This window comes from Myotis nattereri (assembly GCF_964212035.1).
Source record: "Myotis nattereri genome assembly, chromosome: 6".
Lineage (NCBI taxonomy): Eukaryota > Metazoa > Chordata > Mammalia > Chiroptera > Vespertilionidae > Myotis > Myotis nattereri.
The window spans coordinates 23,551,159-23,578,704 of NC_138081.1; the positions used below are offsets into that span (position 1 = coordinate 23,551,159).

Below are 27,546 nucleotides of genomic sequence, written 5' to 3' on the forward strand. Positions count from 1 at the left end.
ATGTTTTGACTTTTTCTTTTGTGATTTTTTTTTAACTGATGAGTGTGACCCCCTCTCCCCCCTCCTTTTCAGCCTTCACCTCCAGCCCTTTTTGTGGCAATTTTTGGGAGTGACCCCTTTCCTTTGCCCCTTTAGCAGTCTCCCCTGCTTGCCAAGGTTTGGGGCCTCGTCGAGCTGTGAGACACCACGGGGAACGCTGTTGTGGCTGAGAGCACAGGCTCAGGAGAGGACCACCTGGGTGCAAACCCTGGCTCTGCCAAGTAATAAGCTAAATGCCCCTGGGACAGCCGCCTTTCTCCAGCCACAGTTTTGTCATTTGTAAAATGAGAGAGATGACAGTAGTATCGACCTCATCATGTTGTTGTGAGTCTTCAATGGGTAAATGAACAAATGGCCCTTAAAGAGGAACCTAGCACATAGTAGGTGCTCAATAAACATGAACTACTAGCTACAAAACAAGCAGGACCACCTGACGTAATACAATTTGAGGAGTACCCATAAAGCACACGCCAGTCCTAGAATATTTCCCCGCCATCCTGCCAAAGTAGATTTCCAACCATTCAAGTCACTCCAGGGCCAAATTATTGTCTCATAGGGGTCCCTGCTGGAGTGCAGACATTCAATCCTGTGAGGGTAACTTATTCAGATCCTGGAGCAGAAAACTGGGCAGGAGGGTAGTTCCTGCCTAAGTTGACACCTTGGGAGAAGGTTCCTGAATATTAGAGAGAAGATGCCCAGTTTGGATCCAAGGGATGGGATGGAATTTTGGTTCTCACGGAAAGGGACTTTGAAAAGAATTTTGAGGGGAAATAAATTCACATGGTTTAAAACAAACAAAAAAACAGAAACAAGAGGTATAAAGGTACCCCACTGCCCAATTCTCCCTAAAAGTCTCCATTTCTTACACACACACACACACACACACACACACACACACACACACACCCCACCTAGTTTCCTAGTTCCATACGTATCCATCTAGTCTCTTTATGCATTCATGCATAGTCAAGCAAATGAGAATGTAATGTAAATTCTTGGTCATTTTGTACACATAACATTACATATAGTATGTACTACTTTTCACCTTGCTTATTTTCCTTAATAATATGCTTCGAAGATCTTTCTATAAGAGAGCACTCATTCTTTCCCAAGCTGCGTACTATTTCCTCAAATGGATATGTCATAATTCAGCTAGCTGGCCACTATGGATATTTGGGTTGTTTTTCATCTTTTACTATTCAGAGTGCTGCCACGAATACACTTTATACTCATCATCTCACACATATACCAGTGCATTTGTAGAATAAGCTTCGTAAGTGGAATTGTTAGAAAAAAGGTAGATTCATTTCCCTCCCCACGAGTACACCACTGAATGTTCCCACCATCGCGGTGTCAGAGTGCCTGGCTTATGTGGTCAGAATTTTGGATTGTTGCTAATCTGGTAGCTGCAAATGTGCCTTTGTGTAGTTTTACCTTGCATTTCTTTTATCATGAGTTAAGGGTGAACTTCCTAAAAAGAAGGGGCCCCTGAAATAGGATGTGGTAGAAATCAAAGATGAACTTCTGTGATTCACAAACTTATCCTGAGCCAGCCCTGAGCACAAGTACTTGCACTGAATGCCTCTTCGATTTCCACTTCAAGCAAAAATTGTCACTAACATTGAAAAAAAAAAAGGCATTGGGACACACATACACACAGCACTGCTGTCCGCCTTCCAGCCACGCCCTGATGTCCAGCTGCACTTCAACTTTGACTCTTACTACACCTTCATGGCTGTTACGTTGTTTATTTTTCCTCATCTGTGGGTTTACATTTCTAGCATCAAGATCAGACACCAAACAGTCTTTGCTTTAGAGCAGTGGTTCTCAACCTTCCTAATGCCGCGACCCTTTAATACAGTTCCTCATGTTGTGGTGACCCCCAATTTCATTGTTACAAATTGAACATAATTAAAGCATAGTGATTAATCATGAAAACAATATGTAATTATATATGTTTTCCAATGGTCCTAGGCGAACTCTGTGAAAGGGTCGTTTGACCCCCAAAGGGGTCGCGACCCACAGGTTGAGAACTGCTGCTTTAGAGCTTGGTCCTCCGAAGGCAAGCAGGAGAAGGGCTTTATTCTGGGGAACAAGCACCCTAGTAGAAGTCTTATTCCTCCTAGAGTAGTTAATTCCATGTCTTTTGAGATAACTCTTGGGCTTTATGTTTATTTTTTAGTTTTTTTATTCCCAAGGGTCCGTGTTTGGGTAGATGCCTGCTGGGAGAGGGCCTGGCTGGGAGCAGCTGATCTGTGGAAGGACCTTTCAGTGCTGGCACTGTTTTCAGTGCCTCCTGCCCTCCTTCCTACCCTGCAGCTCAGTGACATCAAGCTCACAGCCTCTCCAGAGTTCTGTCTCCTCCATTTCACCCCTGAGCCTCAGTACAGGTCAATATGTGCTCCACCCACAACCCATTGCCCAGAAATTTGCTGACATTTCTGGTGCACTTATCTCCCTTATGTTCTCTTGGCTCATGGGTTAACTATATTCCTATACTTTACTACTTAATAAGGTCTCAGAAGAGGTGACAAAAGTGTCAATACGGTCTGCCACCTTGAACTAAATGATAAATGACTTTAATGTTTTTATACAAAACAAAGGTAGTAGAACTAATTCTGTTTCTACTTTGGACCTGTTAGTCTTACTACATGTTCATCCAAGTCAGAATGATTGTCGCCATTGTTGATTTTGATTAACCTTTGATATGCCTTTACATTGGACACATGCTGTTAATTACATACACTGAGCATTTCCAGGAGCCTTGCATTGAGCCAAGTGCTAAATAGGATATAGATGGATGACACATATGGATCATGACAGTATCAAAAATAATAAACTTCCATACTATAGTAATTAATAATAACCATGGTCCCATTTTAGTTGCCCTTTATTTATTTTTATGCCTTTTTATTGATTTCAGAGAGGAAAGGAGGGGGAGACATAGAAACATTAATGATGAGAATCGATTGGCTGCCTTCCCCACTGGGGATGGAGCCAGCAACCTGGGCATGCACCCTGACCAGGAGTTGAACCCTGACCTCCTGGTTCATGGGTCAGTGCTCAACCACTGAGCCACACTGCCTGGGCTTTAGTTGCTTTTTATATTTGTATTTTATCTTGACCTAAATAGATCTGGATCCCTTCAGACAGGTATTGTGTCTTGTAACTTTCTCTATTCCCAAGTGTGGTTCTTAGAATCAGTGGCTATTCAGTAAGCATAGTCGATACTTGAGCAGTGGTCAGGGTGAGTGTATTAGTAGGTGCCAAGGAAAATTGGTTGAGTATAATACCAAACTAAAAGAATTTCCAAAAAGAACCAGAAAAAGAAAGAAAAGGCAATTATTATTTTTAATGAAGTTGAATGTTTTATTATTAGACTGTTTCTTATTTTCCTGCAAGACAATTGCTCCACTGTATAAAAATAGCACCAGCAAAAGCAGCATATTGCAAAATTAAGGTAGTACTGTTAATTATCCAACACTGTACAACTAATAAAAAACATGTCTTCACTGCCAGTTATTTCCAATGGAAAGACCAATGAGTATTATGAGCCAAATCTAGAGATGGATGTAAGCAAGTTACATTATAAAAGTTTTATGACAATGTTATCTTTGAATTACATAAGTTTTATAACTACTTGTTACCACAGATAATTTCAGGAATTCCGAATAACTGTAGCCTGGCCTAAACATTAGAGGGTGTTGTAAAAAGATGCATATTGTTCATCTGCAATCATTTGTAGCATTGTTGGAAGTAGTTTCTTTTTTTCAGTGGTATGACTAAAAGCTGCTATTTTAAATCTTTTGTCCACCACTAATTTAAGACAATTATGTTACATCAAGTCGTTTCATACTACTGTACTTAGGGGTTTCCATTTTCACTCTTCAGTAGATTTTATGTATTTCCCATATACTTCTTCACTCATTGGTTCACCTAGTTCTGAAAGGTTACTCAATGTCATCTTGATCGCCAACCATCTTCATAAAAAGATTTATTGACAAGTCCTGGATTTTCTGCATAAGCTTCATTAAGTCCAATTACCTTTCCTGATAGAGGAGACTAGAGTTCACTAGCAGCTTTCACACTTCCCAAAGTACCAAACTCACCTTTGTTCAATTTTGTCCCAATTTCAGGAGACTACAACATTTCCCAAAGCTTCCTGTGCAAAATTAATGATCCTGCTATTCCAATACCATTTTCTGTTGTTACCCATTTATGTTTCTCTGTGAACGTATGCAGGGAGCGTAGGCTGGGGCCAGTGCTCATTGACCCCACAGCACCCCCTCAGGCTCCAGGGCCATGGCCATGTTCACAGTAGGAAGTATTTTTAAAAAATACAAAAGCATATCTCAGAACTGAAAGATCTGGATGATCAGGTTAAAAGTGTCAAGAAGGACCTTGTACAACAAATAAAAAATAAAAAGACCCACACCAACACCATTATCATGAAATTTCAGTTAACCAAAAGTAACAAAAATATCCTAAAATCTCCAAAAAAGAAAGAGTAGGCCATGTTCATAGGATCAGAAATCAAAATGGCTTCCGGCTTCTCGCTAGTAATGCTGGAGGCTAGAAGACAATGGAGCAGTAACTTCAAATTTTTGAATGAAAATTATTTTCAATGTAGACTTCTATTCTCAGCTAAAATATCACTTAACTATGAGAATAGAATTAAGACATTTTCAAATATGCATGGGCCCCAAAATTGTATCTTCCATCCATCTTTCCTTCGGGAACTAGTGTGGCATGTGCTCCACCAAACTAGGGCATATAGCCCTGCCCAGTGTGGCTCAGTTGGTTGAGCATCATCAGGTTGCCGGTTTGATTCCCAGGTCTGCAGGAGGCAGCTGATCAATGTTTCTCTCCCTCTCCCTTCTTCTCTCTCTAAAATCAATAAAAACATATTTTAAAAAAACTAGGGAATGTACCAAGAAGGGAAAAAGGTATGGAATCCCAGAGAAAGGAGAGGAAAGAAGGTCCAACGATGATGGTGAAGAGAAACAGCATGGCAGCAGAGCAGCAGGATTAGAGAGCAATCTGTCCACATTTGAGGAGAAATGGAAAGTTCCAGAAGGACTCTCTTTAAGGAAAATATGAGTTACTATAAACAAAAGGACTCTTATGGTTAGGCAGTTTTTGAGGATAAACTATTGTTAGTTATAAAGGAAATTAAGCAATGGGTTGAGACAATTATCAACTCCAGGAGAAACAAACTGTTGTCTAAAAAAGGAAATGGAATTATAGTATACCAAATAGCCTACCTGTGAGCAGTCATAAAAGCAGCGATTCTGGATAGTCAGTTAACCAGAGATTGTGATAAAAACTTGTGCTTCAACATATGGTGCTGAGACAATTTCATTTCCACATGCAAAACTAAAATGAAATTCAACCCTGGTTACCTTATACCATGCACAAAAATCAATGAGACGTGGAACGCTCGCCTAAATGTAAGAGCTGAAAATATAAATAAAGCTGCTAGAAGAAAACCTAGGAGAAAATCTTTGTGGCCATGGATTAAATAGGGTACAATAACTGGGAAACAAGATTTTCAAAACATGATCTGATTATAGGCTTTTATCTAGAAGATAAATTTATATTTACCCAATTATCCAACCCTTCCCCTTACCTTCTTTCTGCCTCTGGAAACCACAAATCTGACCTCTGTTTCTAGAATTTGGTTTTTTCTTTTTTAAGTTTCCACATCTAGTGAAATTATATAGTATTCGTCTTTCTCTGTCTGACTTATTTCACTTAGCATAATGCCCTTACAGTCCACCTATATTTGTAGCAAATGGCTGGATTTCCTTCTATTTTATGGCTAAATAGTGTTCCATTATTTATATTTGTACCACAACTTCTTTATCCATTCATCCATCAGTGGACATTAAGCAGTTTCCACGTGTTGCCTGTTGTCAAAAATGGTGCAATGAACATGGGGTACTGATATCCCTTCAAGACGGTGATTCTGTTTCCTTTGGATATACGCATATCCAGAAGAGGACTGCTGGACCATGTGGTAGTTTTAATTTTTTTGAGGAACCTCCATACTGTTTCTCCACAGTGACTGCACCAAATCACATATGTACGAACCGTGCACAAGGGTTCAGATTGGGTTCATCTTAAAGGACAGAGGTTGAGAAGCATTTCGTTGTTGTAGTGATCCAGACCCACGTACCTCATTTCTTCATCAAAATTCCACTTGCTGCTCTTGCCTGGCAGCGAATACTGATGGTGAGGATAAGAGGTATAGGTAAAGAGGAAGGGGTCTTCCTGAGGCGAATGGCACGTGGTGGGAGGGTAGTAGCTGTTAAACTCCATGTGCACCTTCTCTTCATAGAGATCCGCCCCTGGACTTGGCCATAACGGGAGACAGCCAGTTTTGGCTGAAGGTGGTTCCACTGGAATCTGCTGAGAAAGGGGATCTAAAGCGTTCTGGGGTGGGGGGAAGTCATAAGGCCAGCCAGCCTGGGGGAAGGGGTAACTGGGACACACGTTGTCGTTAAGAGGATTTCTTCCCAAAGCAGCGCTTTTATTCCATGTTTGCAGATCACTGTAATCAGAGAGGACTCCAGGGACAGGAGGCTGAAGCAGGTCCCCAGCACCATAGATCCGAGTGTTGGACACTTTGCATTTCTCATAGAGCTCAGAGGGGCCCACAGTAGAAGTGGGGTCTGCCAGATCAGCGGCTCCCCCCAAACCATAGCTCTTAAATAAGCCTTCATTCGGTGACTTCTGATGGGGGATGCCAGCCGTCAAAAGTCCACCGTCACCACCAGGCAGGTGGATGCTTTCCTGGAAAGACCAGTTTAAAGGTAAATTCCCCCAACTTGGTGCTTCACCAGGAACAGACTGGAAAGGAAAGCGAAAAGCCCGTGTAAGTTAAGCAGATGGACACAACTACCCCAGGCACCCATGAGTTACTCTGTACAAATAGGTGCTCTGTCCGAGTTTCCTCATTCCTGGCATGCTCGAAGCGCAGACGCACGGAGCAGCATCACCACAGCCTCTCAAGGTCTGAAAGAGGAGACGCTGATTCCATCTCCATTTTAGATCTTACTAACCAGTAAGCGCCAAATTTCCGTTCACTCTGACATGAGTGTTTAAACCAGTGGTTCTCAACCTTCCTAATCCCGTGACCCGTTAATACAGTTCCTCATGTTGTAGTGATCCCCAATTTCATTGTTACAAATTGAACATCATTAAAGCATAGTGATTAATCACAAAAACAGTATGTAATTATATATGTGTTTTCCGATGGGTTTAGGCGACCCGTGTGAAAGGGTTGTTCAACCCCCAAAGGGGTCGCGACCCACAGGTTGAGAACCGCTAGTAAACATTTCCCCTCATACGCCAACCTCATATCCTAAATGCCTGTGTGAGAAACTTACAAGGGCTACTTAAGAAAAGTCAAATTACAGCATCACAGATTGGTCTTATGCTCAGTACAACTCTCAGGGGGTCCCCCCCTCTCTTGCTTCCCTCCTTGACTTTTCTATTTTTCAGTGTTGTGTGACGTCCAAGGGACTAGGGTTGTTGTATTTTTTTCCTCAAGAGATTTTTCTCTAAACTTATTTTGTTGAATCATAAATAGGACTTCTAGACTATGAAATGGTAAATGTATTATTGTTATTTAATATATTTTTATTGATTTTGGAGAGGAAGGGAGAGTGAGATAGAAACATCAATGATGAGAGAGAAGCATTGATCGGCTACCTCCTGCATGCCCCACGCTGGGGATTAAGCCCACAACCCAGGCCAGTGCCCTGAGCAGGAATCAAACCATGACCTCCTGGTTCATAGGTCAACACTCAACCACTGAGCCACACCGGCCAGGCGGTAAATTTATTTTTGTAAAGAGAAAGCATATTTTCCTCCAGTGAATCCTAGGAAAATAATGTGGTTGAGGATTAAATAATCCTCTTGTCTATGCAAAACTATTGACTAATAAGAGGATGGGGTGGAGAGACTGTCACCAGGTGGAAGTGAGTGGGAAGAAATGCCCTTCAATTTGTCCCACGGCTGGGAGGAGGGATGAGGGGCCAGTTACTTGGACCTGGGGCTTACATTTCCTGATAAGAGACACAAGTCATATATATATATTTAAAATGTTAAGGTCCATTTAGAGCTTCCAGGGATGGAATGACTCCATTTCAGTCCTCCTGAAAAAAACTTGAAGCATCCCTGGCCAGTGTTGCTTAGTGGTTGGAGCACTGGCCCGCACACCAAAGGGGAGTGGGTTCAATTCCCAGTCAAGGGCATGTACCTGGGTTGGGGGTTTCAATCCCCAGCCCTGGTTGGGATATGTGTGGAAGGCAAGCAATCTATGACACATCAATGTTTCTCTCTCTCTCTCCCCTTCCCTACCACCCCTCCACTCTCTCTAAAAATCAATGAAAAAAAAACATCCTCTGGTGAAGATTTACAAGAAACAAATAACACTTAAAAGAAATGTGGAGCATTGAACTGCTCTGGTCCACTTTTACACGGATCTTTCTCAATAAATACCTATACTATTTGGATCCAAAGTTGGGAGTCTGTGGATGCAGAGGGCTGTCTGTCTGCATTGATCTTCACCATTCTCTGTAGGGGATTTGAGCATCTGTGGTTTTTGGTATCCATAGGGTATCCGGGAACCAATCCTTTGTGGGCAGTCAAAAATTATATACAGATTTATTACTACTGGGGGGGGGGGGGGGAGTCAGTGCCCCTAGCCCTTGCACCGTGGAAGGGTTAACTGTAATCTGTTTTAGGGAAGAATGAAAATGTGGGCAGAAAGCATGAGGCTAATATTTGTGGAGGTCATTTCAGTTAATTCTGATTCTCTGAGAACCAAATTATAGAGTGCCAAAATGTAAGTTAAGTACTAATTCCAGTTTCTTTTTCATTGTGGTAGGGAAGATGATTCTAAAATTACATAGAATTTATGTTGAGAGCATGCGATAAAGATGGTAGAAATTGCTGCCCTTTCTGCCTCTGCAGTTGGCACCGCCTCAGATGGTGTGTACTCCGTCAGCTTAAGTTCTGAAGTGAGGATGGCGCAGAGCAGAGTCCACAGCCCACCACGGGACATGAAATGCGAACAAACCGGGAGAACCAAGATGGCAGCATAGGTTAACGCCGGAGTTTGCTGCCTTGAACAACTACTTCAAAAGTGAAACTAAAAAACGGAACGGACATCACCCAGAACCACAGGAACGCTGGCTGAGTGGAAGTCCTGCAACTAGGAGGAAAGAGAAACGCATACGGACACTCAGAGGAGGCGCAGTGCTGAAGTCAAATTCTGAGGTGCGGAGCGGGCTGGCGGCGGAGGGCGCGGTTGGCGTTTTCAATCGGGAGGGAGTCGCAGACTCTGAGCTCCAGATACAGGTGAGTCTTTAGGGACCCAGACTCAAACGGGAGAAGGGAGAAGCGGGACTATCTGGCTTCGGTCAGAGCGAGTGCAGCTTTCTCTCCGAGGTTTGCAGCGGGTGCTGGGACTCAGAGAGGCAGAGCCCCTGGGGACAGGACTGAGAGCCGCCATAACTGCTCTCTCCGGCCCACCCTGTTGATCCTGTGAGATCCGCCCCGCCCAAGCCCTGCACACAGGCATTTGCCGGATAGCCTCAGGCAAAGGCTGGATTAGCACCTCCCTAGAGGACAGAAGTTCTCTCACTGCAGACACAGCTGATTCTCATAGCCACTTGGCCTGGAGGTCAAACCCTCCCTGGTATTAGCTACAACAATCAAGGTTTAACTATAAGACTGCGCACAAAGACCACTAGGGGGTGCACCAAGGAAGCATAACAAAATGCGGAGACAAAGAAACAGGACAAAATTGCCAATGGAAGATATAGAGTTCAGAACCACACTTTTAAGGTCTCTCAAGAACTGTTTAGAAGCCGCCGATAAACTTAATGAGATCTACAAGAAAACTAATGAGACCGTCGATGTTATGTTGGGGAACCAACTAGAAATTAAGCATACATGGACTGAAATAACGAATATTATACAGACTCCCGACAGCAGACCAGAGGAGTGCAAGAATCAAGTCAATGATTTGAAATGCGAGGAAGCAAAAAACACCCAACCGGAAAAGCAAAATGAAAAAAGAATCCAAAAATGCGAGGATAGTGTAAGGAGCCTCTGGGACAGCTTCAAGCGTACCAACATCAGAATTATAGGGGTGCCAGAAGATGAGAGAGAGCAAGATATTGAAAACCTATTTGAAGAAATAATGACAGAAAACTTCCCCCACCTGGTGAAAGAAATGGACTTACAGGTCCAAGAAGCACGGAGAACCCCAAACAAAAGGAATCCAAAGAGGACCACACCAAGACACATCATAATTAAAATGCCAAGAGCAAAAGACAAAGAGAGAATCTTAAAAGCAGCAAGAGAAAAACAGTTAGTTACCTACAAGGGAGTACCCATACGACTGTCAGCTGATTTCTCAACAGAAACTTTGCAGGCCAGAAGGGAGTGGCAAGAAATATTCAAAGTGATGAACACCAAGAACCTACAACCAAGATTACTTTATCCAGCAAAGCTAACATTCAGAATTGAAGGTCAGATAAAGGGCTTCACAGATAAGGAAAAGCTAAAGGAGTTCATCACCACCAAACCAGGATTATATGAAATGCTGAAAGGTATCCTTTAAGAAGAGGAAGAGGAAGAAAAAGGTAAAGATACAAATTATGAACAACAAATATGCATCTATCAACAAGTGAATCTAAGAATCAAGTGAATAAATAATCTGATGAACAGAATGAACTGGTGATTATAATAGAATCAGGGACATAGAAAGGGAATGGACTGACTATTCTTGGGGGGGAAAGGGGTGTGGGAGATGCGGGAAGAGACTGGACAAAAATCGTGCACCTATGGATGAGGACAGTGGGTGGGGAGTGAGGGCGGAGGGTGGGGCGGGAACTGGGAGGAGGGGAGTTATGGGGGGAAAAAAGAGGAACAAATGTAATAATCTGAACAATAAAGATTTAATTAAAATGCAAAAAAAAAAAAAAAAAAGATGGTAGAAATTAAGAGGATCCCTCAGGCTCAGTTTGTGTGGCAGATGCTGGCTTACAGGTGAGCCTGGCGGGATATGACTTCTGCTTTCACTTGTAGGTAAGGGGCTGGAGAAATCTACTGCCCCACCATAGGGGTGGTGAGTTGCTGTCTGGTTCTGAACACACATGGGGAAAGGTTACCTTTGCCTCTGGGCTCCTGTTCAGCTTTAAGGAGACGGAGGAAGATGCCACCTGCACTTTCTTTACTGTTCTTCTTGCCTCGGCTTCCATTTTGGTTTCTGGCTTTGGATGATCGTGTTCTCCCTTTGACTTAAAGGAGACAAGGATGTAAAATAAATGACCAGATGGTACTTCATGGTGTGTAAAATTTTACCCTGTGCCCTGTCATATGACCGTGTGTTGCTACAGCTGAGTGTTGTAACAAGATTGGCTACACCCTTTAAGTACCTCCCAAGTCCACCGAGCACTTTCTTGCCTGCCTGTTTTTGTTTATGATGCTCCTCCTTTTCCTGGTGTCTCTCACCCACATGGCAAAGTCCTATGCGTCGGGATAGCAAGTAATGCCTATTGCACATGATCTCATTTAACCTCCAGCACAACCCTGTGAGGCACATGCTGTCATTATCATTCCCAGTTAGCGAAATGGGAAATTGGGGCATGGAGAGATTGCGGTGCCTGGGTCACTTCCCTGGTAAGTGGGTGAGCTGGGAACTAATTGTTAAAGATTCAGGAATTCTATGAGCTGGTTGTTAAAAACAGCCGATTGCTTTAAATCAGCCAGGATGGGAAGACTTACAGCACAGGAATGGGCCAACCTTGAAAATCAGAACACTTTCCTTTCGGGGGAGTGGGAAGGGCAGGGTTACCAGCACGCCGCTGCTGCGAACCCAGGCAGACACTGGCAGAGGCCACTCCTCACCGCTGTGTATACCACCGCTCCCGCTTTTACTTCCCAATACCCAGGTTTTACAGAACACTGGGGCTTAGGGAGGGCAGTGTTAGGTTTGCAGAGCAACTCAGAAGTCAGAGCTGGTATTCAGTCTGTGAGGCTATGTACAAGGCAGGGCTGCTGGCCTGAGCGCGATCACGTACTAACCCTACGGAGCCCGAGGCAGAGGCAGCCAGGCACCCCTGCTGAGGGGTGGGGTACAGGCACGTGCTCGCCCGCAGTGTGCCTCGGGGTCGGTGTCTGCTCTCATTCACCTGCACATCTCCTGTGTGAAACCCCTGCTCATACTCTGTAACCATGTCTTGAATTAAAGAGAAATGGCATCTTATCACTATAACCCAAGTCCAACCTGGAAAAATATGAAGCGTCCTTCATGCCTCCAGAAGTTGGTGACCGGGAAGCCCCCGTGGCCTCGGCAGGGAATGAGCTTCAGGGGCCCATCGCAGTTGGGACAGCGTTTCCCTGCAAAAGTGCAGCAGAAGGTGACCTCGTGCCACCGAGCCATGCCAGCTGACCCCTGAGCCCGGGCAGCCCTGGTGGTGTTAACCAGGAAGCCGGAATGGCAGAGACTACATCTGGGCCAGTTTTATGCACTTCCATCCACTGGGCAACCCCTGGCCCCAGGAAGCCTGGCCACCACACGGCCCAGATCAGTCTCACAGTGGCTAGTGGAAGCGGCCTATAGAACGGGGTATTTCACAGGTTAGGGGAGAGGTCTCCTGAGCAGAATATCCCTCCCTATGTACTTACTGAGAAGTTAAAATTCTTCATAGAAAAGAAGACAAAATTCTTTACTTCACGATTACAACTAAGAGTCAAGGAGCAAAGCCACATGGGAGAGAGAACGCAGCTGCTAAATTTTCACTCAAGTATAAATGACCAATATTAGATCCTGCTTTGAGAGCAAGTCTTGAAGACAAGTTACAAGGAAAGAACAGGAGGTTACTTGAGGTCTGAAATGGACCAGGCACAGGGAATGCTGAATGTATTTCACAATCCGATGAACATGATAAAAAACAAAAGGAGCACACATTTCCGCATGTGATTATGGCATGAACCCAAATGTCATGGAATTGAGTCTAATTGCAAATTTAGCCCCGGTGCTCCCACTCCAGATCAAAGCACTCCTTGAGATCATACAGGGATCTTTCCCCCACAAGGTCAGGAAGCAAATCTAATAGACAACGTTCTCCTAAACTTTATATGGGTTCACTGATGAATTAATGTTAGTCCCATAAGTGAGGCATCTCCTTTTTTTTTTTTTTTTTACATAAAACATCAGTACATATTAGACATTTTAAAAACATTTCTTTACATTTTTTTAAATTTCAGCTTCATTGAGGTATAATTGGCATCTGCCTTTTAACAGAGGCCTTGAGTTAGGTGCCTAAACTCAAGGGAGCAGTTTTAATGGTGGATGCTCTGGTCAAGGCAGACCTGTGGGGCAGTACCCTGTGGGGGCAAAGGGGGGGCGGTTCTCCTTAACATGTTCTGCATAGGGACAGCCTTGGTCTCCTCCAGTGTGAAGGTTGAGCCCTTGTGATGTGCTGGGATGTAGTGGCCCAGCTGAGTGGGAGCGTTTGAATGGCTTCCTCTCCAACGCCAGCGAGCCCCACTCACTCTGCTGCTTCTGCCGGGCTTTGTCGCAGATCGCAGGCCTCAGGTAGATCTTGCGGCCCTCCTTGGCGGAGCAGTTGCGGCTGCACACCACCACGCCCAGGCAGGACTTCTTGAGGATGCGCGAGTTGTGGTTGTTGGTGTTGCGCATGGCCCAGCTGCTCAGGTGCCTCTGCGCGCTCCTGTCCTCCGAGCTGTAGATGTACTTCTCGTAGGAATCCGGCCATTCTTGGAACCAGTCTATCTTTTTCACATCCTTACAGAAACACAAAGAATACCATTATATTTTAAGCTAGAAGGCCCGACTGTCCATCACCGTGGAGTCCATAGACAGGAAGGTGGTTCTGGCGCCCAAGAGCGAGGCCAGGGACCCTTGGCAGAGACCAACCTGGCTCCCACGGTGATGGTGATTTCCGAGAAGGCCGTACAGCAGCAGCCGTGTCCCTGCACCTTTGCTCCCTGGACCGAAAGGAGCTGTGACTCAGCCCTCTGAGCTCTACCCGATGGCGGCTTCTCCAGCCCTTGGTGATAGGAGTTATGACCACTTCTCACTAAGAATTTTTGAGGGTGAAGTAACGTTATTGTGTTGACACAATTAATGCGGAAACACCCTTGTGGCAGGATAGTGAGGTCATAACTCATACCACCGTGCAGTTACCATATTAAGCCTGGGAAGGCTAAGGCAAAGTCCTTGGCGGTGGGAGAACTGGAGAGCCCGGGCGCAGGAGGAGTCTGAGAGCCGTTTCCGCCCTTATGGAGGTCTTCTTTTTCTCCACTCCTGTATTCATGTTTCTCAAACAGGGAGAGGAGTAAGGAGGAGATTGCTTTGACCGGAAGCTTCTATCTTCTTGCTCAGGATTGGCACGATTCCCTGTGCTGAACCTCTAACTAAACAAAGACACTCCATCGTGAGCAGAAGGTATTTGGCTTTCTGTGTATCTGTTTCCTCATCTGTGTAATAGGGATAACAAGACGTGTCTACCTCAAAAGCAGTTCTGAGAATTAAATATGATAATATACAAAAATACTTAGCACAGCCTGGAGTACATTCCTCAGGCCCCACTTTAGTCCACAGAAGCCCCATCAGACAGTCCCACCTGGTTCTTAGCGTGAGAATTATTAAACAGTCTCAGGAGTCAAACTCGGGCTGTGTCCATCCCCACAGCTCCCAGAGACCCGCCAAGGTATAAGAAGAGTCTGGAAGATCAGCCTAGAAGATTCCAGAAGGTCCAGAAGGAGTGATCAGGGGACTGGTGTTCATTGAGTTAGATTTCAAGTTTAGAACATGACAAAGAACTGTGTGACAGGAGACTCTGAGCAAGGGGTTTTGTCCCCGAAGCCTCACTTTGCTCTTCTCTGAAACAGGAACATTGATAAAAGCACACTTCAGACAGTACTGTAACGAGCAGATCTGTAAGCTTTATATAATGAGAGTTGTTTGAGTGGAATGTCACGGGAGCTGAGATAGGTCTGAGGAAATATGAGAGGTTCTATGCACTTGAGAGGTTAGTGGTTAAGAGCTTGGGCCTGCAAACTTGACGCATGGGCCAAATCCAACCCACTCTCCGCTTTTGTAAATAAAGTTTTATTGGAACACAACCATGTTCCATGCACTTGACTGTTGCCCATGAATACTTTCATGCTACCACAGCAAAGTTAAACAGTTCTGGCAAAGACTGGATGGCCTGAAAAGCCTAAATGTATACTATGTAATTGGCCCTTTACAGGAAGTTAGCCAATTCCTGGCTAAGAGCATGGCCAATGGAGGCGGATGACCTGGGTGTGAGTCTTAACAAGCTCCTCCCCCTCTCAGTGCCTGTTTCCTGCTCTGTAACAAGAGCATCTACTTCACAGGGATGTTCTGAGGATGGAATCGTCTGACATACGCAAAATGTTTATAACTGGCCACAGCAAGTTCCACATCAGTGTTGACTGTTATCTACTAGACCTGGGGTCACACCGGCCAGCCAATGTGACTGTAGGAGCCCCCAGCTCTCAGGGAGAAAGGGCCCACGGAGGGGCCACTGCATGCCTTAAACCTTGCCAAACCTAATGCAAGTCCAAGTGCCTACACAACAAAACTTAATTGTTGCAACTCTGGTTCCACCCGCTTCCTTCTCAGGGCACTGACAACAGCGGGCCCTTTGAGGAACTCCTGCGTTTTGGGAAGGGGAGGCTGCCCCTGAAGAGAAGGGTGAAGGGTACTTCTGAACGGGATGAAATTCAATGTCCCAGAGGGAGAGAAACAGCTCAGGCAGCCTCATCATCTCCTGCTTTCTCCACCCACCTCTCTCCTCTCCCTTCTGGCCTAAGCACCAAATAAAGCTCTCTTGTGTCCTGTCACAGAAGTGCTACAGAAAGCATAACATTCTACCTTCGGAAATAATCAAAACGCAGGTTAAAATGTGTACCTTTGTCTAACAGTTTGGACTGTACAAATCTACTGGTGGATCCCAATTACGCAAATACAAAGCACAGTGTCAGGGTAGCAGAGACGGGAGAGGAGGACTTAGAGAAGCTGAGATTTTCATGTTTTAAAGTTGAGTGGCCCTTTAGGCTGGTCACTGGCATAAATCCCATGAACCAGGAGGAGGGGAAGGTATTTATGAGAGCGGCTCAGAGGTTCTGGTTAAAGAAGACGCCCTGTTCTCAGAGGAAAGAAAATGATCGCCACCCTGTCTGTCTCTCTCTTTCCCATTTTCTCTCAGTTTAGTGTATATTTTGATCTCTCCCAAGGCTTCCTCTTTGACCCATGGGTTATTTAGAAATACATAGTTTAGCTTCCATGTGTTGGAAGATTTTCCTGTTGTCTTTTGCTATTTTCTAGTTTGATTCCATTGTAATTGGAGAATATACCCTGTGTTTTTTATTATTTTAATATTCTTGAGATTTGTGTTAAGGATCACAATATGATCTACATTCTACTGTCTTTTCAGTTCCTTCCCCCCCTCCTCACAGCCCCTCCACTGGCACCCTAGGTTTCTGGTACCACTAATAATGCAACAATTTTGACAACGTATGGACTTGAGGAAATAACTAGGAGTAAAAGGACTCAAGCTATTCTCTTGGCTATTTATTTATGCCCAGTTTTTTTTACCTGGATGCTTTGTGGAATCTTCAAGCTTTTTTGACATTGAAATTAAGGGAAAGCCAGATCACAACAATGCAAAGGAACCCACCCAGGTGTCAAATGAATGATAGCGACTTTTGAAAGCCTTTTAAATTTAAGGCACAGGAGAGGTAAAATGTAAAAAGAAAAAATAATCATTTCTTAATTGTGTTTAGCAAATTCCTGCAAAATATTTTCTTCTTTTTTTTAGATCTTTTGTTTATTTTAATTTCTAACTTTTCATGAGTAACTCTTTGTTTTTCCTCTTGGTTAAGAAGTTTATAATTTAAGGAGAATATTCTTAAGGTTTCCAACATGTAAATCTAACTAATTTATATTTTATAATCTCATTGGTAATATATTGGGGGCTTCATGAATGTTTTTATGATTTCTCTATGTAATTTTTTACTAAAAGACTTAATCCTCTAACTCTCAAAATCCTTGAAACTCTATATAATCATAGATCACCCTTCATCATCTCCTCATTCTAATTTATTTAACTACTGAAGTTTTAACAGAGTACCTTAAGAATTAAGAATATGCTATTATATAAAACAATAAATTAAAATCAACATTCTGAAATGAGGCATCAAAAATACCTACCTGATTAGGTTATTATATTAAAACTGATTTTCATTTGGAATACAGTCTAGTCTCAGATAAAGCAATTATCTACCAGGTTTTCTTTCATTATAACAGCTTATTAAGTCCTTAAAAATAAATGTTTCCAAGTAAAACAGGAATAGCAAACAGATACATCTTAAAGCAAATGAGTTAGAAGGGAAAATTAGATGTCACTTATGGAAAAACAATTCCACCAGCATTTTGATTTACACACAACTTTTCAAGAATTTATCTCTTCTGAGCCAAATGAAAACAAACTCCAAGGGTTCTCAAAAAGGTAAATTCTATTCAACAAAATGCGTTTGAGTCAGGAATTCCTGCTTAGGCTAAACCTGCCATTTCCTTCCTTCGTTAAGGGGTCAAGACTCAGACAAAAAGCACCTAAGTTACTCAGACCGAGGTGATCCAGTGTGGCCCAGCTTTCAACTCTGTCACCTTCTTCTCCCTTCCCTTCCCCCCTCCACCCCACTAAGCAAGGGATCCCTGACAGGTGCTCAGAGAGAGCTCTGCTACTACGGGTGCAGTACTGGGCCCGAGCCCATCACACCGGAAACAGGGCAGCAGAATTCTGGCCCCAATCACAGGGGAGCCAATGAACATGAAAGCCCACATAGGTTGCGCTGGCCCAGGGAGTTTCCGGATACCAAGAAAACTGGACAAAGAGGACAAAGTCATGGGTATCTGCGTCAATGTGACCTGATCATGCAGCCAGATAATAATTGACCAGAAACCCAGAATCTGGGACCTGTTACCTCCCTCCCCAGCACCAAGACACAAAGATTGCGACAGCTGGCTCCTTCTGATCACATTTAGTCACATGAATTCACAGATAGAGCTCCGACATTCACCTTGGCTAATAAGTTTTCACTCATCTCCTACAAAAGCCAAAGAAACTTTGCTGGCTAAAATCATGATCCAGGAATTAACTAATCGGAGATGCGTGCGGCCTCTTTGTAGTTGGCTCACCAGCTTTTAGGTTGGTCTGCATTTCTACTTAACCTATGTATGTCCTCATTGTTTTCTGTCTATAAAACATGTACTTCGGCCTTGGAATTTTGTGAGTTAATGACTCAGTGTGGCTTTGGCCATGGGTTTAATCTGAAAACTGCTCATGCTTAGGAACAAAATGATTCCAGGTATGTGTCTGCTGTGGTATTGCTGGAACACCCTGTACTTTTGCTTAGAGAAACTGGCTGGTGCTAAGAACGGAGTAGCTACTCTCATCTTCCTGCTGAAGTGGGTACTATTTAGGAGAAAAGGGAACTGATTCTCTTCTCAATTTTCAACCCCCCAAAAAAGGGGGGGGGCGAATTTCTTAGGGATTCAAGGCTCTCAAGTATTACAATCCGTACTAATGAGCGTGTGACACTCTCAGGGACCATGCGATGAACATTTTTTAGCGAAGTAAAACTAAACCAGCACTGGACATTTGCTGCTTGCACCAAGGAAAGCCTACAGCAATTCTTTTTTGAACCTTCAAAATGCAAAACTGGTGTATTAGATTAGCCTGGAAAAACAGACTTTTACCAATGATGGTTCTGAGTAATTTAAGTGCCTGCCCTTCCGGGCTGGCTCCTTGCGGACTAGGTTAAAGAGAGATGGTATCAAAATAATCACAAGTTAGAGGAGTGACCAGAAACAAGTGAAATGAAGGGTTGTTAAGACACATATGCAGCTGAAAGAAGGAAGAAACAAACTGGGGAGGGATGAAACATTGAGGGCAAGTAGTCTTTCTAAATCCAAACCTGATGGCAATGCTTCCCACTGCCTGTAAAATAACCCAGTCCTCTTCGATAGCCTGCTCCAAACCACCTCTCCAGTCCCCAGCCTCCCCAATCTCCTTGCTGCGCACCATGCATAAGCTCCCTCGAATGAAGACTTGGTTAGTCTCTTCCTGTCCCTATCGCCCCTTTCCCCTCTGAGATCTGTCAGTCTCTTCTATGCATTCATGCCTTTCTTGTCTTGATTGCTTTCTTCATTTGCCCTAATCCACCCTAGTTTTACAATGCCCTTCCCTGGGGAAAGCCCTTTGCCAGGTGCCCTACCTTGCTTTCCATGCCCAAGTCCTGCTGAATTACATACTTTCTCCTTTAAGCACTGCAAGCATTTTTCGACATGGCTTTGATTCTTTATTTGGGCACTAATCTTGTTCCCTTAGTTCAGGTCAATGACCCCTGTGGCCCTGAGCCTGCTACAGTGTCTGGCACATTATAGTCACTCAAAAAATGTCTGATGTCCTGGTAACAGTTGTCAAAAGTGAGCCCATAGCCCTAACCGGTTTGGCTTGGTGGACAGAGTGTTGGTCTGCGGACTGAAGGGTCCCAGGTTCGATTCTGGTCATGGGCATGTACCTTGGTTGTCGGCACATCCCCAGTGGGGGGTGTGCAGGAGGCAGCTGATCAATGTTTCTCTCTCATCGATGTTTCTAACTCTCTAACCCTCTCCCTTCCTCTCTGAAAAAAAAAATAATAATAATAAAAAATATTTTATAAAAAAAGTGAGCCCATAAATCTGAGATACGTAGTGATACGGAGTTTCCAGGACCTGATACAGTCAGGGTTCACTCAGGTGACCACTGTGAAACTTGAAGCACGTGAGTGGATCAACAGGAAAGGAATTTGTTTTACAAGTTGCAGGAATTTGCCCATGGGTTGCAGAAGTACAACTCTGGTAAGAATATAAAATCATGAAAAATAAAGTAGAAATTCTTTGTATGGGTGGTACAGAGGATGAAAGTGGGGAAATTAATAATAATAACAAACCATTGCATTTGATCCTTTAAATAACTTTTTTAAAAAAACTTCTAAACAGGTGGTCTGAGGAAGAGTAACCACCTGAGAAACTCCATGAAAAGGGGCTCCATGGTCAAAAATAGGTGAAGGTGCCCTAGCCATTTAGCTCAGTGGATAGAGCATTGGCCTGTGGACTGAAGGGTCCCGGGTTTGATTCTGGTCAAGTGCACATGCTCAGGTTGTGGGCCCAATCCCCAGAAGGGGGCGTGCAAAGGCAGCCAATGATTTCCTCTCATCATTGATGTTTCTCTCTCTCTCTCTCTCTCTCTCTCTCTCTCAAATCAATAAAAATATATTTAAAAAAATAGGTGAGGGCAACACTGCCTACCAGGGCTTCCTCCTGTGAGAGCCACCCATGCACAGGGCAGTTAGAAAGGCTCTGAGTCTGCTGTAAAGAAATCTTTAACTTCGCTGAACCTAGTATTTCTCTTTTCCTCTCTTCACAACACCCATTAAAATTCTTTGCAAGTTGCCCTGGCTGGTTTGACTCAGTGGATAGAACGTTGGCCTGTGGACTGAAGGGTCCCAGGTTCGATTTTGGTCAAGGGCATGTGCCTCGGTCAGAAGTGTGGGAAGGCAATTAATTGATGCGTCTCTCTCACACTGATGTTTCTTTCTCTCTCTTTCTCCCCCCCACCCCCCACCCCCCTGTCCTTTCCATTCTCTAAAAATCAATGGAAAAATATCCTTGGGTGGGGATTAACAACAACAAATCCCTTATAACTTATACTCTACTGAACACATTTTGGGAAACACTGCTCTGAACAGCTTAGAGCTTTAAGCAGGGTATATAGGAATTGCTGTCTTCATTTTACCCAGGAGGTAACTAAGACTTCAGGACATCAACTTGTTTAGAGTTACACAGATTAAAAACAATGAGGTCATCCATTAATAAATTCCATGTTTGTCACTTGTTGTTTAATATGTACCAGGCATCATGGTAGGCCTGGGCCGGCAGGTGTAGAATGCAGGCCACCTCCCAAATCTCAGGTCATGCCATCTAGACTATTAGAACTAAAAGGGTACATAAGAGACCATTTAGTGCAACCACCTCCTTTTCAGAAGAAAGGGAGCCTGGGGAAAGGTAAACAGCGCCCCAAGGTTCTACAAATAAAAAGAGCAGAACTGGAATTCAATGCCAGGGCTTTGTCTCCTGCTTCTCATAGTCACCATTCAGCCTCCAGATTTGCTCACAAAACATAAAACCCGGTATGCTTGGAAATCCTTCCAAGGCCTTTTATTTTCATCTCACCTGGTTCTTGATATGGTTCCAGAGCCAGCAAACAACCAGCTGGGGATGCTGTTGTCTCTGCTTAGAAAACGCTAAGGGACCTTTATACTCTTAATTCTTTCTGTGGCGTGTTTAACAAATTGAAGTTATTTCCATGAGGAATCAAACTTTTTCTATGAACTGTAAATGGTCCATTTCCAAAATTGAATGTGTATTTTTGTGGTAAATGTTTCAGTTCAATGTCTTGGGTAGCTGAGAATGCTTTTATGCTGAGAATTCGTGTTGGGACATGTACTGTAATGAGCCCTGAGACTCCCTGCAGGGAGGTAGTTCTTTCTTTTGTCTGATCTGATGGGTGATCTGGATCCTCTTCCAGAAAACAATGGATGTCAGGATGCAGTGCGGCCTGTCATTTCAGGGGTTCTCAGACCCCGCAAAAGCTCCTGCTCTGGGATGTGACACTGCAGAATCATCTATGGTCCTGCGTACTTCAGCTCTTGATTTGGAGGATGCCTGGCTTACATTGGGGAGTTGCAATCATGAAATTAGGAATAGGCAAAAATACAGGTCCTTGAGCCAGGAGTAACTAAAATGTATCTTAAAGTTTCCCCTAACACAGCTGCGGCTGCAATAATCGTAAACCAATGGTGACTACTAAAAGACAAATCCCTAAAATAGATATTATGACTTAGCTGTGGTTTATTTAATCATTCTTAAATGAATGAAAAGTAGGGCACACTTCCTATCCTCCACTTTTCCAAGATCTACCAAGAGAGAATGTAGGGAGGAATTTAAAGAGAAACAAAAGAAATCTTTAAAAAAATATTTAATCATAAAGAGAAACAAAAGAAAATTAGTGTAAAGTGTGAAAAGATCTGGAAGTCTTCACTAGAGTGAAAATCTGGAATGGCTATGAATCAGGACTGTGGAATCTCCCTTCCCTCTCCGCTGCTTGGATAGTTCAAGTTTCTTGTTCCCCAGAATCAGGTAGACCAGCTCAAACTTTTCAGTACTTGGCAGTGCTGATCTCTGTCTTAGCTTTCCTAGTCACCTTTCCAAATGACTCGCAGTGAAGCACCCTTCAACTAGCAGAGAGGGAGGTGGGGGGGGGGGGGGCCCGTTTTAATCAATGCTTTCCACCAAATTAAGAGTTAAGATGAAGGCCAAGGAAACATACAATCAAAGTCATTCTATGGCTGAAAAGCAGCCCCGTGTGTGTATTATTTACAAAAGTCCTAGAAGAGCGTGCTGCCCCAACACGGGCACTCCCATTTGGACATTCCAGTTACAGATTTTGTTTCAAACCATCACTATAGCAAATGAGGCTGTGGGGGGACGTGTGCATTATGAAGAGTCTATTTATGGGCAAATACCTGGCATGGATTTTATGCCTCTAGGTAGCCAGGGAGGGTGCAACCTGAGCCACTATTGAATGAGAAAGGAAGTAGCATTTTCTTTGCTTCAGTCTATAAGGGGGGTGGGGGCGGCGAGAAAATAGTGGGTTGGGGGATTGGTAAGTAAAGACCCACTCAAATCATAGGTTTGGGCATCTCCTTTTATTTATTTTTATTTTTTTAAAAATATATTTTATTGATTTTTTACAGAGAGGAAGGGAGAGAGATCGAGAGTTAGAAACATCGATGAGAGAGAAACATCGATCAGCTGCCTCCTGCACATCTCCCACTGGGGATATGCCCGCAACCCAGGTACATGCCCTCGACCGGAATCGAACCCGGGACCCTTCGGTCCGCAGGCCGACGCTCCATCCACTGAGCCAAACCAGTTTCGGCTGGGCATCTTCTTTTAAAATTCCTGACCCAGCCCTGACCAGTTTGGCTCAGTGGATAGAGTGTCGCCCTGCGTTCTGAAGGGTCCCAGGTTTGATTCCGGCCAAGGGCATGACCTTGGTTGTGGGCACATCCCCAGTAGGGGGTGTGCAGGAGGCAGCTGATGGATGTTTCTAACTCTCTATCCCTCTCCCTTCCTCTCTGTAAAAAAATAAATAAATAAATAAATAAATAAAAAATATATATTTTAAAATTCCTGACCCAGGTGTCCAGCTGAAGCTCCGGAGGACGGGAGTTGACCCAATAGGAACCTCCACCGATTTCCTTCCAAGTCTTAGCAACCTAATAGTCACGGCCTCATAGCCAAATGCCGGGTGCGGCAAAAGTAGGTTTGCAGTTGTGAGGACATGAAACACAGACTTTATTCTTGCATTACTACTTATCAATTACTGCATAATTTTCCATACAAGCAACTGTAATCCTACTTTTGCCCCACCCCACCCTGTATTGAAGGCAGATTCTTACAGCCAGTACATACCTGTGGCAGTTTGACATCATTGATATCCCAGCTTAATATCTCTTTGTCCTCAGAATCAAAATCCTCAGGTTCCATGGCAAAGTCAGGTCAGCCACCAATTTCTGTGTATTTCACTCCCGTTAGCAGTGCTTCAGGATTTTGCTCGTAATTATAGTTGGATCAGTCCACTCAAGCAGCTTAGACCAAGAGACTATTTTCTGATGCTAAAAAAAATAAATGATAATAATACTGACCATTAAAGAGATATAAATCAGTGCTTGTCTAACTGAAAAACCTGTTTTATTGACATTTTTGCAATCACCAACGTACAGCTAGAAATAAAAGCTAGAAGCCGTTAAGAGATCTTGCTGAAAGAAAGCTTGGCCAGTGGGAATCAGAAGTGTGGTGATCATGCACTAACCCCTGGGTCCTTGCTAGTCCCAGCTTTCGAAGGTTCTAGCAGGAATGGCTGTCACCTGTAGCCAATGGTTAGGGTCTTTCCTCCAAATGCATGCCCGTGTTTGAGGGGGAGAGCTGGCTTGGAGCTGTTTCCACGGAAATGCCTTCATAAATTAGCTCACATGTGGATGAAATTCTAGGAGGGGAACATCACGACCAGTCGTGTCTGTATAGTATTTTTTAAAGCTAAATTGCTACAGAGGTTAATGTTGGTCTCCCCGATAAATCCAGTGTGCACTTTATATCTTCAAATATGATCAAATGACATGATTGTATGAGATTCCTCTAAAACCTTGGTGTTGCTGACATTTTGGACCCGATCATTCTTTGTTGTGCGGGCTTAGCTTGCGCACTGTAGGCTGTTTGGCAGCATCCTTAGTCTCTGCCCACTAGGTGCTAGTAGCCAACCACCCTTCTTTGTTGTGACAACAAAAAAATGTCTAGAGACATTGCCCAACGTCCCCTGGGGGGATTGTATGAGAACTGCTCTAACATCATGTTTCTTATCATGTCACTTGAAGCAGTCTTTCAGGACTTTGTGACTTCATCCTCAGCCACCTCACTCTTTCCTGTTGCCCACAAGAAAATTCTGTCTCACCTTACTTTGATTAAATTGTTTTATGTAAGCAATCAATATTCAAAACTTTTTGGTGCAAACTGCATTTCTTCCCCATGAAGAATACTGCTCTAGTTTCTAATTATAATCCGTTAAAGGAGATTTACAAATTAAGAAAACACATTAGTTCGAGGTGTTCTACTGAGGAAAAACGAATCACTTTGCAGGTGAAATGTGCTCGTTAGTAGAATACGAAGTGAAACACGTTTGCATGTACAGTTGACCCTTGAACAGTGTGAGGTTAGCGGTGCCAATACCGCACGTAGTCGGAAATCTGAGTACAACTTAAGTCAGCCCTCTGCGTGCACAAAGCCCCAACCATAGATCTATATCATTACCATTTGCTGGTGTTCTTGTAAAAACAAGGGACATGATGGTGTTATGTAGAACTCCTCAACAGCAAACTCAAACCACAAGCTGATTAATGGTCCCATGAGCTTTGCCCCTTAGTTATGTGACTTTATATAACCCTAACACTTGTCAATCACTGACAAGTCTCCAAGTGTATGGATAGAGAAGACTGTTGACCTGAACGTATAAATGAAGTCTGGCCATTAAATAACAAGCTAAACGGAATCGAAGAGACCTCCCGACCCTGTCTACCCACACTCGCCCATCATTTAGTGTTCACACACTCAAAGAGCATGAAGTCCCCACTTCCTATTTCAAACGCTGGCATGCAAAATGAAATTCCCGTGAGTTTCAAATCAAATTCTATGTTTGGAAAATAAACATTGAGTTAATTAAGAAATGATGCCACAGGTTGACTTTAATTTAGAAGACTTTAGTAACAAGTATATTAGACACAAATACCAAGTGAAAATGTGATAGTGACAGATTTATGTACTTACCTCTTTGAAAGTTAGCAACAGTGATTCAAGTGGTCTAAAATTTGTTATCGCTAATTGGGATAGATTGAACTTTTTTCTAAAAAACAAAACAAATGAATAACAAGATTCACATTTCCCGAAATGAAAAACACTGTTTTAAACCTAATTAATATAGACACACTTCTTTTGTTTTTAAATTAAGGAGAGGGGAATCAAATATCTTGCTACAGAATAACTAGATTGTCTTTTAATTTTTTTTCTGATATAAATTTTTGCCAAATAAATGAACATGAATTTAATATTTCACCGAAGGATAGGAGCAAATCATAGAAAAGAAGAAAAAACTATTTGCCGCCCTTAAGACATAAACAAACTGAGCTTTTCTCCAGGATTAAAAAGTCTAAATTTGTCAAGACTTTCTCTTTTTAAAGCAACTCGGGCCAAAGTGTATTCAATTTTCATCATTTCTACCAAAAAAACAACTAGAAAAATGGAACCCTGTAAGAATGGGGTGGCCATTACTGCATCCCTTATGTTTACATTTTCTTGGGGGATTTCTGGCTTCCTTACCTTTTGACTTCGTATGGAGATGCAGGCAATACTGTATTATAAAAATCTCATCCCTGGTTCAGGTCTCAGCAGGCTCTGGTCATTTTCTAGGCAGAAGCCGCTGTTCCCTAACCCAGGTCAAGGTACACTATGCTAATGAGCTCTGGCAATAGTCCAATCAAAATCTAGATGCTCCCAGCTCAGGGTAGGTAAGAGCGAGCAGGGAGCCACTTAACCAGCTCAATTCTCCGCAGAATGCCAGCAATGTGATGAATATTTTATGATGTGCCTCTGAACTTTCCCCTCCTTCATAGTAAGAGGGCCCTGTAACGAAAATGGATATGAGAACCCTAGAGGAAGCACAGATGTTTTCCTCCAGTAATGTCATAGGTTGGGCTCAGGCAGAATTGACAGTAAATTCTAATTCTCCCACCATTGAACCCTGTGTGTGTGTGTGTGTGTGTGTGTGTGAGAGAGAGAGAGAGAGAGAGAGAGAGAGAGAGAGAGAGAGAGAGAGAGAAACAGACATTGCACTGAGGGAATTTATTGGAATAGATTTGGGTAGCCAACAGCTCCTAAACCAGAAACACCAAAATGCTAACCGAACTACTAACAATGATGTCCCAATAATTCCGAGTGTTCCAATCTCCCAAAATAAACATAATTCTCCTTTCTAGGCACGTCCTCAGCAGTCCGGGCAACAGCCCAAAATCAGTTGCGTTCATCTGCTATGTTCCAGGCAGTCTGCTAGGCGCTGGAGGTACAGGGAGAATTACAGCTGGGAAGAAGCTCAGCCTACCGGGTGGGTGCTGGAAGTGTCAGGGGAACACGTTGTAAAGTATGACTGTTTAATCACTGTGCTGTACACCTGAAATAATAATATAATATTGAATGTAAACTATAATTGAAAAAAACCTTTTTTTAAATAAAAAAGTTCAGTCTAGGGGAAAAGATGAAAAAAGACACGAAATGAGCACCAAGGTAACTTGATGCACAGAATAGAGGCAGCCTAGAAGGAGTGTAGGAGGAGAAATTATTAATCTGGAGAGAAGAGAATCGGGGGAAACTTGTTTTACAAAAATGATGCCTGATCAGCCCTTTAAAAAACAAACAGATCTTTGTCGAGGCATCGAGAAACGGAAAAGGCTGCTCCGGGTTGTGGCAATGTTGTGGGAAAAGGTGGAGAGGTCTGAAAAGTGTGGCGTGCACAGCATCAAGAGAAGTCAGTGCCTGCCAGGAAGGGGCAAGCCGTCAGAGACAGGCTGCGAAGGAAGGAATGAGCAGGCCAGAAGGCAAAATACTTGGGAGGCTTCGCAGGTTGTCGGGCAGACCCGGAGTGACCTTTGGCAACGCCGAGAAGATTTTCCACCCATCGGTCAGTCCATAAATGAACTTTACCTTGAGCCATCTCACTCTTT

General features: G+C 43.5%; 1 protein-coding gene across 1 annotated transcript; it reads right to left on the bottom strand.

The window, feature by feature from the left end:
* Positions 1 to 3,398: 3,398 nt before the first annotated feature.
* On the bottom strand, positions 3,399 to 24,308 carry GCM1 (glial cells missing transcription factor 1). Its single transcript, XM_081094132.1, has 5 exons — positions 23,696 to 24,308; positions 13,618 to 13,870; positions 12,347 to 12,459; positions 11,229 to 11,357; positions 3,399 to 6,891 (listed from the first exon to the last, which is right to left on the bottom strand). Exons 1-5 carry the CDS (start codon positions 23,768 to 23,770, stop codon positions 6,157 to 6,159), a joined length of 1,305 nt encoding a protein of 434 aa, XP_080950258.1. The 5' UTR covers positions 23,771 to 24,308; the 3' UTR covers positions 3,399 to 6,156.
* Positions 24,309 to 27,546: the final 3,238 nt, after the last annotated feature.